Source organism: Lithobates pipiens, unplaced genomic scaffold (assembly GCF_037356315.1).
Source record: "Lithobates pipiens isolate NorthernLeopardFrog02 unplaced genomic scaffold, aLitPip1_a1.2 Scaffold_22, whole genome shotgun sequence".
NCBI lineage: Eukaryota > Metazoa > Chordata > Amphibia > Anura > Ranidae > Lithobates > Lithobates pipiens.
This window is the reverse complement of record NW_027507784.1, coordinates 28,470,807-28,486,438: the sequence shown is the minus strand read 5'-3', so window position 1 is coordinate 28,486,438 and position 15,632 is coordinate 28,470,807. Positions and strand designations below refer to the sequence as shown.

The following is a 15,632-nucleotide window of genomic DNA, read 5'->3' as shown; positions in this document are numbered from 1 at the left end:
TCCAAATAAAAATATATATATATTTTTTAAATTATACTAATGTCCTAGCAATGTAGACAACACCTTTCTACAGGAAAACAAGCTTGTTAAACATTTTAAAAAAAGTTTTATTTTGCCAACAATAAAAATTAACAAAATTGTTCTAAGCATTTGTGATCAAGCTTATAAGACTAGCACATTCGCATACACAGAAATTCCAGAAAGTTATAAATTTTACACAAAATACAGCATATCCATTAAAGTGAACATTTTTATCAAGAAAATCATTCATCTCAATTTTTGGAAAGTTTGCCAAAACAACCCGTGTTTATTTTGTTTGTTTTTAACTATGGCCAGTGTCCTCTAAACATTTGTTAATGCAGAAGGCCAGATAGTCTCAGGAGCAAGGGTTGGCAAATTCCCCCCTCCAAAAAAAATATATATATATATCAAATAGTTCATTTGGACCAAGATGGTCCAAATTAACCATTTCCTTCACTGAAGCATGTGTCACCGGTCAGCAGTGTATAAAACTAACATCAGCTACATACAGTGTACAGATAGGGAGATCCTGTCTCAACCAGAACTAAACCAATTGGGAAAACTTGCCATTTTAATCAATGAATACAAGGCTTCCTGAATGGGCTATTTGAAGACGTGAGCATTTGAAGTCACAACCTCCATCAACTTCCTATCCTCAGAACAAAATTAAGTTGGGATCAGTGCTGCTCAGCCAGCCGCATACATATTTGGATTTCATCAATGATTACAAGGCTTCCCATGATCGACTTTGGTGGAGATCGTGACATATGGTACATCTCCATCTTAGCCACTTTAGAGGAAAGGCTCATCTTCAGCAATAAAAATCAAAAGTACTCTATGAATGACTGAGCAGCCAGACTATATTGTTCCGGGAAATGGATGGGAAGCACCATTAGAAAACAGCGCTTTATACTTAATGTAGCAGATACTATATACAGTTCATATAGCACTGATAAGGGGTGCATCTATTAGTGAGGGAAATTGTTTGGACGAGCTTGATACAAACTTTTTAAAAGTTAAATGAAACCTGAAGTTTGGCGGCAAAGAAAAAAGTATGCCAAACAGGCTTCACACAAAATCACAGATAAGAGTATTCTAAAAAAAATGAGGGCAAAAGCATTGAGTGTTCAACACAAAGCATAAAACAGACTCTTGATGGGGGGGGGGGGGGGGAGGGGGGTTACATTTAGACTTCCCAGCTGATTCAACCCATTTTGTCACCAGTAATGACAAAGTCCAACATTTTTAATGTTAACATCAGAATAGGAATAACTGAAATCTTCCAATGAGGACACCCATTTTAGTGACTACTTAGTAGGGATCTCCCTCCCTTTGGAGAGATTTCCTCTCGCTTACATATGAGAACAGAAAAGTATCAGCAAATTACACATTAAAACTCCTGAATAGCATAAACACGACTATCACCACAGTAAAACTTTGCACCAAGGGAACACGAAGAACAAAAAAATAAAAATAAAACATTTCACAAGCCGAATTTAGCTGATCTAAAATTTCAGAGTTTAGCTGCATAGAAAATACTTTTCTAAAAGCAGCTGGACTCAACGCAAAGTATTCAGGTTCTTCATACATAATGATTAGAATTTTGTTGCAGTTTAGCTGCGTTTGGGAAAAGAAATGCTGTGTCCAAGGTCGACTCTGCAAGTAAACGTTAACAGTGTGTAGTTTCAGATAGCTGCAGTGTTTTTATTCATTAAATGGCTGCTTCAATTTTTTTATTTCCTTTTCCACGGCGTCTTTGGTGTACGTAATCAAGACACCAAAAATATAATCCCAACTGTATGGCTCAAAAGCTTTTTTATTACAGTAATTTTCTGCAGACATTTTCTCAACTAAAGTGAGAGAAGCCACCTGGAAGCCGCTCTCTTTGGCGCAAATGGAAACTTCAGAGTTAAAATCTTGTCTGCGCTCCTCCAGGTATGAGTTGAACCATTCCTTTCTGGGCAGTACAATGGCCCAGATAAAGGCAGTATCTGGATAAGACTTCGAGAGGTCAGATAAATCAGTCTTCACCTGAGATTTGAACTCTTGATACTTTAGTGCCAGATCATTGCTCCCTACATGGATGAAGACAATGCTTGGTGCTCCCAGTGTAGAGACAGACTTCTTTAGTTTTGGAATTAAGTCTTTCCAAAGCATCGTGGGTTTGCCCATCCAACGGACTTTAAATTGTTTCCAGTCGAGTCCTAGGTTTAAACCATATGGATGTCTACGTGCTTGGCGAGCAGATTGGCGTGTCCAAAAGGTCCCGAGAATCCAAACTTCCTTAGGTTCTGCAATGAACAACGAAACAAGTTTAATGTGTACTTCCTATAATGTGTTGGGTCATTTTTGTTTTGATGTTGCTTTGAAGTAGAGGTCCACAGTTGATGTGGTTACTTGCAGTGTTACTAGTATTAATGCATTTGCTTAGGTGATGTTCCTGCACTGTTCAAGGTGCTGTATAGAAGGGGTGAAGGGATTATAATGCAGCTTTGTCTCACAGCATTAAGCAAAACTCATCAGCTTTTGTGATCAAGATTGAGACCAAGCTGGTAAAACAGCAATATTTCCACTCTGTCCAGAGATCTCTCCATTTAAAGCCCAACGCAGAGCAAAGTTAATGGTCCTGCCAACAAGTGTTTAAACAAAAAGCAGCTCTGGAAGCAATATTTCCTCTTTTCCCAGTGTTGCCCCATCACAATAAATAATTCTTTACATCACTAGATATACTCAAAAGGTTCTGGTTTAACCCAAACAATTGGCGACACCTTGTACGTGAGCAGCCAAAACCACCATGAGAAATATTAAACACTCTCTATGCAGAAACATACAGTACAGAGCAGGCGAGGCACTCCTGGTTGACTGATAAAGTGTAAGTGTGTGCGTGCGAGTTCGCCTGATCTCCGTTATTCATATTTATTTTGTCACAAATTGCTGCCTGCATACAAATGTTAATTTATATTTTTGTTTTAATTATACCTATGTCCTAGCAATGTAAACACCTTTCTACAGGAAGTTTTATTTTTAACATAACTGCCAACAATGAAAATTAACAAAATAGTTTTAAGCATTTGTGATCAAGCTTACAAGACTAGCACATTCCCATACACAGAAATTCCAGCAAACGTCTCAATTTTACACAAAGTACAGCATATCCATTAAAGCATTAAATGGAACATTCAGAATGAAAACTGTTCAATTTTTGTAAAGTTTTGCAAAACTGAACCTGTTTCTTATTTTAATGGCCAGTGTCCTCTAAACATTTGTTAATGCAGAAGGCCAACAGATAGTCACAGGAGCTAGGGTTGACAAATGCCGCTCCCCCCCCCCCCACCACCCAAAAAATTATATAGGCTGCAAATACAAAAAAAAAAAAAAAATTGAAATAAATGCCAGGTTTCATTTACCTTCAAATAGCTCATCTGGACCATTAAGGTTCAAATGAACCATTTCCTTCACTGAAGCATGTGCCACCGGTCAGCAGTATATAAAACTATTTAACATCAGCTACATACAGTATACAGCTGACAGGGACTTCCCGTCTCAACCGGAACAAAACCAATTGGGAAACCTAGCCTTTATAATCAATGAATACAAGGCTTCCTGAATGGGCTAGTTGAAGACGTGGGCATTTGAAGTCACAATCTCCAACTTCCTGTCCTCAGAACAAAATGAAGTTGGGATCAGTGCTGCTCAGTCAGCCATTCGCATAAAGAATTGGATTGCATCAATGATTACAAGGCTTCCCGCGATAGACTTCGGTGGAGATAGTGACATTATCCACTACATCTCCATCTTAGCCACTTAGAGGAAAGCCTCATCTTCAGCGATTAAAAAACAAAAAACAAAAAAAAAAACTGAGCAGCCAGACTACTTTGTTCCCAGGAAGTGGATGGGAAGAACCTTTAGAACACAGTGCTGTTTACCTAATGTAGCCCATACTACATACAGTTCACATAGCACTGATAAGGGGTGCATGTATTAGTGAGGGAAATAGTTTGGACCAGCTTGATACAAACATTAAAAGTTAAATGAAACCTGGAGTTTGGTGGCAAAGAAAAATGTATGCCAGGCAGAGGCTTCATACAAAAATCACAGATAAGAGTATTATAAAAAATGAGGGCAAAAGCATTAAGCGTCGGAGAGTTCAACACAAAGCATACAACAGACTCTTGCTGGAGGGGGGGGGAGAAGTTGCATTTAGATTCTTCCCAGCTGATTAGATTCACCCTTTGTCACCAGTAAAGATAGAAAATCCAACATTTTTAGTGTTAGAACAGGAATAACGGTGAAATCTTCCAATGAGGACACCTGTTTTAGTGACTTATTAGGGATCTCCTTCCCTTTGGAGAGATTGCTTCTCGCTTACATATTAGAACAGAAAAGTATCAGCAAAATTACACATTAAACCTCCTGAATAGAGCACACACACGACTATCACCACAGTAAAACTTTGCACTGAGAACATAAAAGAAAAAAAAAACACCATATTTCACAAGCCAAATTTAGCTGATCCAAATATCAGACTTTAGCTGCATAGAGAAGACTTTTCTAAAAGCAGCTGGACTCACACAATGCAAAGTATTCAGGTTCTTCTTACATGATTACAATTTAGTTGCAGTTTACTTGCAGAGTCTACCTTCGACACAGCATTTCTTTTCCCAAACGCAGCTAAACGTTCACTGTGTTTAGTTTCAGATAATTGCAGTGTTTTTATTCGTTAATCAGCTCCTTTCATTTTTTTTATTTCCTTTTCCAAGGCATCTTTGATGCACGTACTCATGACACCAAAAATATAATCCCAACTGTATGGATCAAAACCTGTTTTTTTACGGTAAACCTCTACAGACATTTTCTCAACTAAAGTGAGAGAAGCCACCTGGAAGCCGCACTCTTTTGCGCAAGCGGAAACTTCAGCGTTAAATTCTATTCTGCGGTCCTCCAGGCCAGAGTCGAACCATTCCTTTCTGGGCAGTAAAATGGCCCAGATAAAGGCTGTATCTGGATAAGACTTGGAGAGGTCAGATAAATCGGTCTTCACCTGAGATTTGAACTCTTGATAATTTAGTCCCAGATCATTGCTCCCTAGATGGATGAAGACAATGCTTGGTGCTCCCACTGTAGAGACATACTCCTTTAGTTTTGGAATTAAGTGTTTCCAAAGCATCGTGCGGTTGCCCAGCCAACGGACGGTAAATTGTTTCCGGTCGAATCCTAGGTTTAAACCAGCTGGATTTCTGCGTGCTTGGCGAGCAGCTTTTTGTGTCCAAAAGGTCCCAAGAATCCAAATCTCCTTAGGTTCTGCAATGAACAACGAAACAAGTTTAATGTGTACTTCCTATAACGTGTTGGGTCATTTTTGTTTTGATGTTGCTTTGAAGTAGAGGACCACAGTTGATGTGGTTACTTGCAGAGTTACTAGTAAAAATGCATGTGCTGTGCCAATACTACATACAGGTCATATACCACTGATAAGACATGCATGTATTAGTGAAGGAAATAGTTTGGACCACCCCGATACAAACTTTTTAAAAGTTAAATGAAACCTGGAGTTTATTTGGCGGCAACGAAAAATGTATGCCAGACAGAGGCTTCACACAAAAATCAGATAAGATTATTATAAGAAACGAGGGCAAAAGCCTTGCGAGTCTCAGTTCAAGACAAAGCATACAACAGACAATAAGTCTTTGACGTTTTTCGGGGGGGATTGCATTTAGATTCTTTCCAGCTGATTAGATTCACCCCATTTTGTCTCCAGTAAAGACAGAAAATCCAACATTTTTAGCGTTCGTATCAGAACAGGATTAACAGTGAAATCTTACCATGAGGACACCTGACTGCTTAGAAGGGATCTCCCTCCCTCTGGAGATATTTCCTCACGCTTACATATTAGAACAGAAAAGTATCAGCAAATTACACATTAACCAGTTAACGACCGACTCCTGTACATATAGGTCAGCAGAATGGCACAGCTGGGCAAAGTAACATACCTGCAAGTTACTTTGAATTTCCCACCGTGCCCGCTCTTGCCATGCCCACAGGACCTGCAGACTGTCTGCTGGGTGCCCACGATCGTGTCATGGAGCTGAAGAACGGGGAGATGCCAATGTAAACACAGCATCTCTCCATTCTGCTTAGTGACAGCTCAACAGGAGCGGTGATCAGTGTCGTGTCACTGCTAGCCCATCCCTTAGACAGTTAGAATCACTCCCTAGGACAATTAACCCCTTCCCCACCCCCTAGTAGTTAACCCTTTCACTGCCACTGACATTTTACAGTAATCAATGTAATTTTATAGCGTTGACCGCTGTATTATTGCCAATGGCCCCAAAAATGTCAAAATTGTCGGATGTGTCCGCAGTCACGATAAAAAAAATTATAAAATCGCTGATCACCGCCATTACTAGTAAATAAAATTGCCATAAAACCATCCCCCATTTTGTAGACGCTGTAAATTTAGTGCAAACCAATTAACGTTTATTGCTTTTTTTTTTACCAAAAATGTAGAATATGTATCAGCCTAAAACGGAGGGAAAATTATATCTTCTCCATTGTCTCTGTGGGGGTCCCCCAAGGCTCTGTTCATGGACCCCTTCTCTTCTCTATTTATACCTCCTGCCTTGGTCACTTGATAACCACCCATGGCTTCCAAAACCACTTATACGCCCATGACACCCAAATCTATCTGTCTACTCCTCACCTCACTCCTTCAGTCTCCTCTCGCATTACTAACCTGCTAACTGACATATCAGCATGGATATCACACCACTTCCTTACACTAAACCTCTCTAAAACGGAGCTAATAATATTCCCCCCTGCACATGCCCCTCTCCATGACTTTTCCATCAAAATCAACAACGCAACCATCAGGCCCTCCCCTCACGCCAGGGTACTAGGTGTAACCCTAGACTCCGACTTGTCATTTCAGCCCCAAGTCCAAAAGTTGTCAAAAGTTTGTAGATTTCACCTCCGTAACATCTCTAAAATTCGCCCCCTTTTTAATAAATGGAACAACCAAGCTCCTCATTCACTCCCTTGTTATATCCTGCCTTGACTATTGCAACTCCCTTCTTATTGGCCTGCCTCTCCATAGGCCATCTCCTCTTCAGTCTGTCATGAATGCTGTTGCCAGACTTATCCACCTTACCAACCGCTCAGTGTCTGCCAACCCTCTCCTGCAATCCCTACACTGGCTCCCAATCACCCAGCGAATTAAATTCAAAATACTAACCACAACATACAAAGCCATTCACAAGTCTGCCCCGAGCTACATCACCAATCTTGTCTCCAAATATCGTCCAAATCGTCCCCTCCGTTCTTCTCAAGACCTCCTACTCTCAAGCTCTGTTTGATTCTCCCACACTCATCTCCAGGATTTCTCCAGAGCCTCTCCAATCCTCTGGAACTCGCTACCTCCACTGGTCCAGCTATCCCCTACTCTCTTGCTACCTTCAGGTGATCCCTGAAAACTCATCTATTCAGGGAAGCCTATCACGTCTCAAACTAATCTCCTACCACTTCCATTAGATCATTCCCGACAGTTATAACCTTTTGTGCCACCTGCCCCACCCTATTAGGTTGTAAGCTCTTCTGAGCAGGGCCCTCTTAATCCTCTTGTATTTTATTGTATTGTAACTGTATGGTCTCCTTTTATATTGTAAAGCGCTGTGTAAATTGCTGGCGCTATATAAATCCTGAATAATAATAATAATGCAAAAAAATAAAAATAAAAACACAGATTACCAAATGCCACCAAAAGAAAGCTCTATCTGGGGGGAAAAAACACGTCTTTGTTTGGGAGCCACGTCGCACGACCGCGCAATTGTGAGTTAAAGCGATGCAGTGCTGAATCACAAAAAGTGCTCTGGGCAGCAAAAAATTCAGAGTTTAGCTACATAGAGAAGACTTTTCTAAAAGCAGCTGAACTCGCACAATGCAAAGTATTCAGGTTCTTCATACATAATGATTGGAATTCTCTAGTTGCAGTTTAGCTGCGTTTGGGAAAAGAAAAATGCTGCGTCCAAGGTCGACTCTCTGCAAGTAAATGCTTACTGCGTTCAGTTTGATAGCTGCAGTGTTTTTATTAAACAGCTCCCTTCATTTTTTTAATTTCAATTTCCACTGCTTCTTTGATGTACGTATTCAAGACATCATTAAGCGAAATCCAACTGTATTCACAACCAGTTTTTTTACAGTATTTATCTGTACACATTTTCTCAAGTGAAGGGAGAGAAGCCACCTGGAAGCCACACTCTTTTGCACAAACGGAAATTTCAGCGTTAAATTCTTTTCTGCGGTCCTCCAGGTCCGAGTTAGACCCATCCTTTCTGGGCAGTACAATGGACCATATAAATGCTGTATCTGGATAATACTTCGCGAGCTCAAATAAATCGGCCTTCACTTGACATTTGAACTTTTGATACTTCTTTAGTGACCGATCACTGCTCCCTGCATTGATGAAGACAATGCTTGGTGCTCCCAGTGTAAAGACAGCCTCCCTTAGTTTTGGAATCAACTCTTTCCAAAGCATCATGTGTTTGCTCATCCAACGGACGGTAAATTCTTTCTGGTCGAGTCCTAGGTTTGCATCATCTGGATGTTTGCATGCTATGCGAGTAGCTCGGTATATCCATAAGTCCCCGATAATCCAAATCTCCTTAGGTTCTGCAATGAACGAAACAAGTTACTTCCTATAATGTGTGGGGTAATTTTTATGTTACTTCGAAGTCGATGTGGTTACTTGCAGTGTTACTAGTAAAAATGCACTTGCTTGGGTGATGTTCCTGCGCTGCTTAAAATGCCGTATAGAAGGGATGAGGGGCTTATAATGCAGCCTCATCCCACAGCATTAAGCAAAATTCATATCAGCTTTTGTGATCAAGATTGAGACCAAGTTGGTAAAAAAAGCAATATTTCCACTCTATCCAGAGATTTCTCCATTTAAAGCCTAATGCGGAGCAAAGTTGATGGGTTCCCCACCCCCCAGCAAGTGTTTAAACAAGAAGCAGCTCTGGAAGCAATATTTTCCTCCTCCCCAGTGTTGCCCCACACACAATAATTATTTACATCATTAGATATACTCAAAAGTTCTGGTTTAAACCAAAAAATGTATGATACCTTGTACGTGAGCAGCATAAACCCTTATTAGAGATATTACACACACTGTATGCAGAAACAGTACAGAGGAGGCGAGGCACTCCTGGTTGACTGATTGTGTGTGCGTGTGATTCATTCAGTGCGCGCGTTTCAGCGTGCGCGATCTCCGTTATTCATATTTATTTGGACAATTACTGCCTGCATACAAGCTAAAGCTAAATTTTTATATGTACTGTTCATCCAATATAAAAAAAAATTTTTTTAATTATACCAATTTCCTAGCAATGTAGACACTTTTCTACAGGAAAACATGCTCTTATGCATATAAAAAAAAAAAAAAAAAAAAAACTTTATTTAACATATCTGTTCCAACAATGAAAATTAACAAATTGTTCTAAGCATTTGTGATCAAGCTTATAAAAAAGGACTAGCACATACAGATTCCAGACAGTTCTCAATTTTACAAAAAGTACAGCATATCCATTAAAGCATTAAAGTGAACATTTTCATCCAGAATGAGAACAGTTCATCTCAATTTTTGAAAAGCTTGGTAAAAATGAACCTTTTTTTTTTCTTTTTTAAAACTATGGCCAGTGTCCTCTAAACATTTGTTAATGCAGAAGGCCAACAGATAGTCACAGGAGCAAGGGTTGACAAATCTCCCCTCCCCGGACCAGCCTGATACAAACTTTTTAACCACTTGCCGACCGACTCCTGTACATATACGCCGGCAAATTAAAGATGTACACGGTGTAGTGTCATATTTTGCTCCCCATCGTAGAATGCTCAGAAAGTGACGTTGCGGCCAGAAATGTAGCACTGCGCATGCACGATGCGTTCCAAACACTTGCTCCATGCGTTCCAAAGGATTGGCGACAATGCAGACCAGTGAAACCGTCAGATAATGTCACGAAAGTGAGGGGAGGTAATCTCCCCGAGCTGCGGTTACCCGCTCTCTCTCCGTCACTCTCCACTCTGTTTAAAGTTAACGTCACGATTACCTTCCCTCACTCCTGTGACATTATCTGACGGTTTCACTGAACGAGATTGTCGCGAATCCTCTGGAACGAGTGGCGCAAATGTTTGGAACGCATCGCGCATTCGCAGTGCGAAACTTCTGGCCGCAACGTCACTTCCGGAGCATTCTACGATGGGGAGTAAAATATGACACTACAACGGCAGCAACTGCTGCCATAACAGATATCCATCTTTTCAGTGAGCGAACCTATTAACGATAATGGCAGTCTCTGTGGTGGCTTTGCCACGAGATGACAGTTATTGGTGGCGGGAGAGGGGCTCCCCCCTCCACGGCTTACCGGAGCCGTCGGCAGCGGTGATTGGTACCTGTCCGTCGCTGGGTATAGAGACAGGGGGGGGGGGGTTGGCCCATAGCAGGGCGGAAGAGACATTAAAATATCACTTCCACCCATAAGTCTAAGCCCTTGTACACGGTCGGAGATTCAGACGGAATGTGTCCTGTGTTGGGTCATTTTTGTTTTGATGTTGCTCTGAAGTAGAGGTCCACAGATGTGGTTACTTGCAGCATTAATAAAATGCATTTGCTTAGGTGATGTTCCTGCACTGCTCAAGGTGCCGTATAGAAGGGGTGAGGTGCTTATAATGCAACCTCGTCCCACAACATTAAGCAAAATTCATATCCACTTTTGTGCTCAAGATTGAGACCATGCTGGTAAAACAGCAATATTTCCACTCGGTCCAGAGATCTCTATTAAAAGCCCAATGCGGAGCAAAGTTAATGGTCCCTCCAGCAAGTGTTTAAACTAAAAAAAGCTCTGGAAGCAATATTTCCCTCCTCTCCAAGTGTTGCCCCACCACAAAAGAAATATTTACTTCACTAGATATACTCAAAGGTTCTGGTTTAACCCAACAAATAGAGGACACTTTGTACGTGAGCAGCATAAACCACCATTAGAGATATTACATACACACTCTATGCAGAAACACACAGTACAGAGGCAAGGCATTCCTGGCTGATTATGTGCGTCGTCTGATCTGTGTAAATCATATTTATATTGCCACAAATTGCTGCCTGCATACAAGAAATGCTACATTTTTATATGTACTGTTCATACAATTTCAATTTTTTTTTTAATTTTTTATTATACCAATATCCTAGCAATGTAGACAACACCTTTCTACAGGAAAACAAGCTTTTTGTTTTTAACATATCTGTGCCAACAATGAAAATGAATTGTTCTAAGCATTTGTGATCACGCTTAAAAGACTAGCACATTTGCATACACAGAAATTCCAGAACGTTACCAATTTTACACAAAGTACAACATATCCATTTAAACATTAAAGTGAACATTTTAATCCAGAATGAAAATTGTTAATCTAAATTTTTGGAAAGTTTAGCAAAACTGAACCTGAGTTTTGTCTTTTAAACTATGGCCAGTGCCGTCAAAAAACATTTGTTAATGCAGAAGGCTAATAAAAGATAGTCACAGGAGAAAAGGGTTGACAAACCCCCCCCCCCCCCCCCAAATATATAGGCTGCAAATCCCAAAAAAATAAAATAAAACAGGAATTCCAGGTTTCATTTACCTTCAAATAGTTCACCTGGACCAAGAAGGTCCAAATGAACCATTTCCTTCACTGAAGCATGTGCCACTGATCAGCAGTGTATATTAAACGATCCGCTGCATACAGTATATACAGCCGATAGGGACTTCCTGTCTCCTGCCACTGATATCAATAGGACTATTCTTCCCACTTATAATAGCTCACTATTCTTCTCGCAGATACCAATAGTGCATTATTTCATACACTAAAACCAAATGGTGGGGGCACTGTTTATTTCCACTCCCACTTGCCACAATCTGGCAAAGTCTGACTGACAGTTAACTGGAACTTTGTTTAGAAAATCTGGAGAACCTGGAACAGAGGAATGCAATCGTAATTAGCATAGCACACCACGATTGATATATGGATTCTACTTTCCATCCTGGTTGCCCCATCTGATAAATAATGTTTGCCACTGTGTAGAAAATGCAGTCAAGTGTTCCTTCTCATTGGAACCCCCAATCTTTCTAAGCTCCCTGCCATCAGGCACATCAAATAAGACAAGGGCATTTGAAGTCACAAGCTCCATCAACTTCCAGTCCTCAGAACAAAATGAAGTTAGGTCAGCCAGACATTCACAAAGATTTGGATTTCATCACTGATTACAAGGGTTCCCATGATTGACTTCGGTGGAGATTGTGACATTATCCGCTACCTTGCCATCTTAGCCACTTAGAGGAAAGCCTCATCTTCGTTGATAAAAATCAAAAGTACTCCATGAATGACTGAGCAGCACTCAGCCAGACTATTTTGTTCCGGAAACTGGATGAGAAACACCATTAGAACACAGCGCTGTATACTTAATGTAGCCAATACTACATACAGTTCATATAACACCGATAAGGGGTGCATGCATTAGTGAGGGAAATTGTTTGGACCAGCGTGTTTCAAACTTTTTAACCACTTGCCGACCATCTCCTGTACAAATACGTTGACACTTTAAAGATGGATATCTCTGCAACGGCAGCAGCTGCTGCCACAACCAAGATATCCATCTTTTCAGTGAGCGATCCTATTAATAATGGTGGTCTCTGCGGCGGATTCACCGCAAGATCACCGTTGTCGGAGGTAGGAGATGGCCCCCCCCTCCCACCGCCAATCGGGACCCGTCAGTAGCTGGGTATGGAGACGAGCGAGGGGAAGATGGCCCACCCGTCTCCATACCATAGGGCGGAAGCAATGTCAAAACGTCACTTCTGCCCATACGTCTTAAAGGGCCATTTTTCTGTTATTTTTTTAAAATTACAATTTTTTTATTATTGCATTTAAATCCAAAGATGAGATCTGAGGACTTTTTGAACCCAGGTCTTATATTTAAGAGGACCTGTCATGCTTATTTCTATTACAAGGGATGTTTCCATTCCTTGTAATAGGAATAAAAGTGACCCAATGTTTTATTTTAAAAACAGTGTAAAAAATAAAGTAAAATTAAGGAAAAAAAAATGTAAATTTTTTTTAAAAAGCACCCCGTCCAGACAAGCTCGCGCACAGAAGCAAACACGTACGTGAATAGCGCCTGTATATGAAAACTGTGGTGAAACCAGACATGAGGTATCGCCACAATCGTTAGATCGAGCGCAATAATTCTAGACCTCCAAGTCAAAACATGCGACCTTTAAAAAATTATAAATGTCGCTTATGAAGATTAAGGGTAAAAGTTTGATGCCATTCCATGACTGGGCGCAATTTTGAAGCGTGACATCTTGGGTATCAATTTACTAATCGTAACATCTTTCACAATGAAAAACAAAAAAAAAAAATTGGGCCAACTTGGTTTTGTTTTTTTATTCAAAGTAAATGAAACCTGGAGTTTGGCGGAAAAGAAAAGTATGCCAAGAAAACAGAGGCCTCACAAAATCAGTGTATTCTAAAAAAAATTTGAGCAAAAGCCTTGCAAGTCAGAGTTCAAGACAAAAGCATACAACAGACTCTTGCATTTAGATTCTCCCCAGCTGATTCACCCCCGTTTTGTCACCAGTAATGACCGGAAGTCCAACATTTTTATATTGTTGGCATTAGAACAGGAATAACAAATCTTCCAATGACGGCACCTCTTTTAGTGACTACTTCGTAGGGATCTCCCACCCTTGAGAGATTTCCTCACGATTGCATATTAAAAACAGAAAAGTATCAGCAAATTACACAACTCCTGAATAGAGTACACACACACACCACACACTACAACCACAGTAAAATTTTGCACCATGGGAACATAAATATTCCAAGGGAAACAACATTTCACAAGCTAAATTCAGCTGACCCGAATTTCAGAGTTTAGCTGCATAGGAGAAAACTTTTCTAAAAGCAGCGGGACTCACACAATGCAAAGTATTCAGGTTCTTCATACACCATGAGAATGGTTTAGCTGCGTTTGGGAAAAGAAAGATGCGGCATCCAAGGTAGACTCCTCTGCAAGTAAATGTTCACTGCGTTTATTCATTAATTGGCTCCTTCAATTTTTTTATTTCCTGTTCCACAGCATCTTTGATGCACGTTTTGAAGATACCAGAAAGAAAATTCCAACTGTATGATCTACCATCAGGGTTACAGTATTTTTCTGCAGACATTTTCTCAACTGAAGTGAGAGAAGCCACCTGGAAGCCGCACTCTTTTGCACAAACGGAAACTTCAGCGTTAAATTCTTTTCTGCGGTCCTCCATGTACGAGTCGAACCATTCCTTTTTGGGCAGTACAATGGCCCAGATGAAGGCTGTATCTGGATAAGACTTGGAGAGTTCAGATAAATCGGTCTTCACATGGGATCTGAACTCTTGATAATTTCTTTCTAGATCCCTGCTCCCTACATGGATGAAGACAATGCTTGGTGCTCCCAGTTTAGAGACAGACTCCTTTAGTTTTGGAATGACGTCTTTCCAAACCGTTGTGAATGCGCCCATCCAACGGACAGTAAATTGTTTCTGGTCGAGTCCTAGGTTTCTACCATCTGGATGTCTGAGTGCTATGCAAGCAGATTTGGCTATCCAAAAGTCCCCGAGAATCCAAATCTCCATAGGTTCTGCAATGAACAACGAAACAAGTTTAATGTGTACTTCCTATAACGTGCTGGGTCATTTTTGTTTTAATGTTGCTTTGAAGTAGAGGTCCACAGTTGATGTGGTTACTTGCAGTGTTACTAGTAAAAATGCATTTGCTTAAGTGATGTTCCTGCACTGTTTAAAGTGCCATATAGAAGGGATGAAGGGCTTTTAATGCAGCCTCGTCCCACAGCATTAAGCAAAATTCTTATCAGCTTTTGTGATCAAGACCAAGCTGGTAAAACAGCAATATTTCCACTCTGTCCAGAGATCTCTCCATTTAAAGCCCAATGCGGAGCAAAGTTAATGGTTGCCCAGCAAGTGTTTAAACAAAAGGCAGCTCTGGAAGCAATATTTCCCTCCTCCCTAGTGATGTCCCATCACAATAAATAATTCTTTAAATCACTAGATATACACAAAGGTTCTGGTTTAACCCAAAAAATTGGTGACACCTTGTACGTGAGCAGCATAAACCACCATTAGAGATATTACATACACACACTGCATGCAGAAACATACAGTACGAAGGAGGCAAGGCACTAATGGCTGATGTGTCATCTGATCTCAGTTATTCATATTTTGCCACACATTGCTGCCTGCCTACAAGAAATGCTACATTTTTATATGTACTGTTCATCCAATTTAAATATATGTTTTTTTTAATTATACCAATGTCCTAGCCATGTAGACGACACCCCTCTACAGGAAAACAAGCTCCTCGTTATGCATTAAAACAAGCTTTATTTTTAACATATCTGTGGCAACAATGAAAATGAACAAATTGTTCTAAGCATTTGTGATCAAGCGTATAAGACTAGCACATTTGAATACACAGAAATTCCAGAACGTTATCAATTTTACACAAAGTACAGCATTTGCATTAAAGGAAACCTT

At 40.3% G+C, this 15,632-nt stretch overlaps 2 protein-coding genes across 14 annotated transcripts in view; both read right to left on the bottom strand.

The window, feature by feature from the left end:
• LOC143923499 (nuclear factor 7, brain-like) overlaps nt 1–15,632 on the bottom strand; it is a 744,238-nt gene that overhangs the window by 588,833 nt on the left and 139,773 nt on the right. The window lies entirely within an intron of this gene.
• Nucleotides 1–15,632, bottom strand: part of LOC143923496 (nuclear factor 7, brain-like) — a 169,923-nt gene that overhangs the window by 80,366 nt on the left and 73,925 nt on the right. The window contains exons 9-10 of one of the 13 annotated variants that reach the window (XM_077447207.1): nt 5,063–5,322; nt 2,105–2,312 (exon numbers count right to left, since the gene is read on the bottom strand). The exons of 9 other annotated variants lie outside the window; for them this stretch is intronic. In XM_077447207.1, the coding sequence (XP_077303333.1) occupies nt 2,232–2,312; nt 5,063–5,322 (341 nt within the window). In that variant the 3' untranslated portion in view covers nt 2,105–2,231. Of the gene's footprint in view, nt 1–83; nt 2,313–2,972; nt 5,323–9,451; nt 14,720–15,632 lie in introns of those variants that run through there. 3 more of the 13 variants (XM_077447191.1, XM_077447195.1, XM_077447193.1) reach the window with 3 other exon arrangements.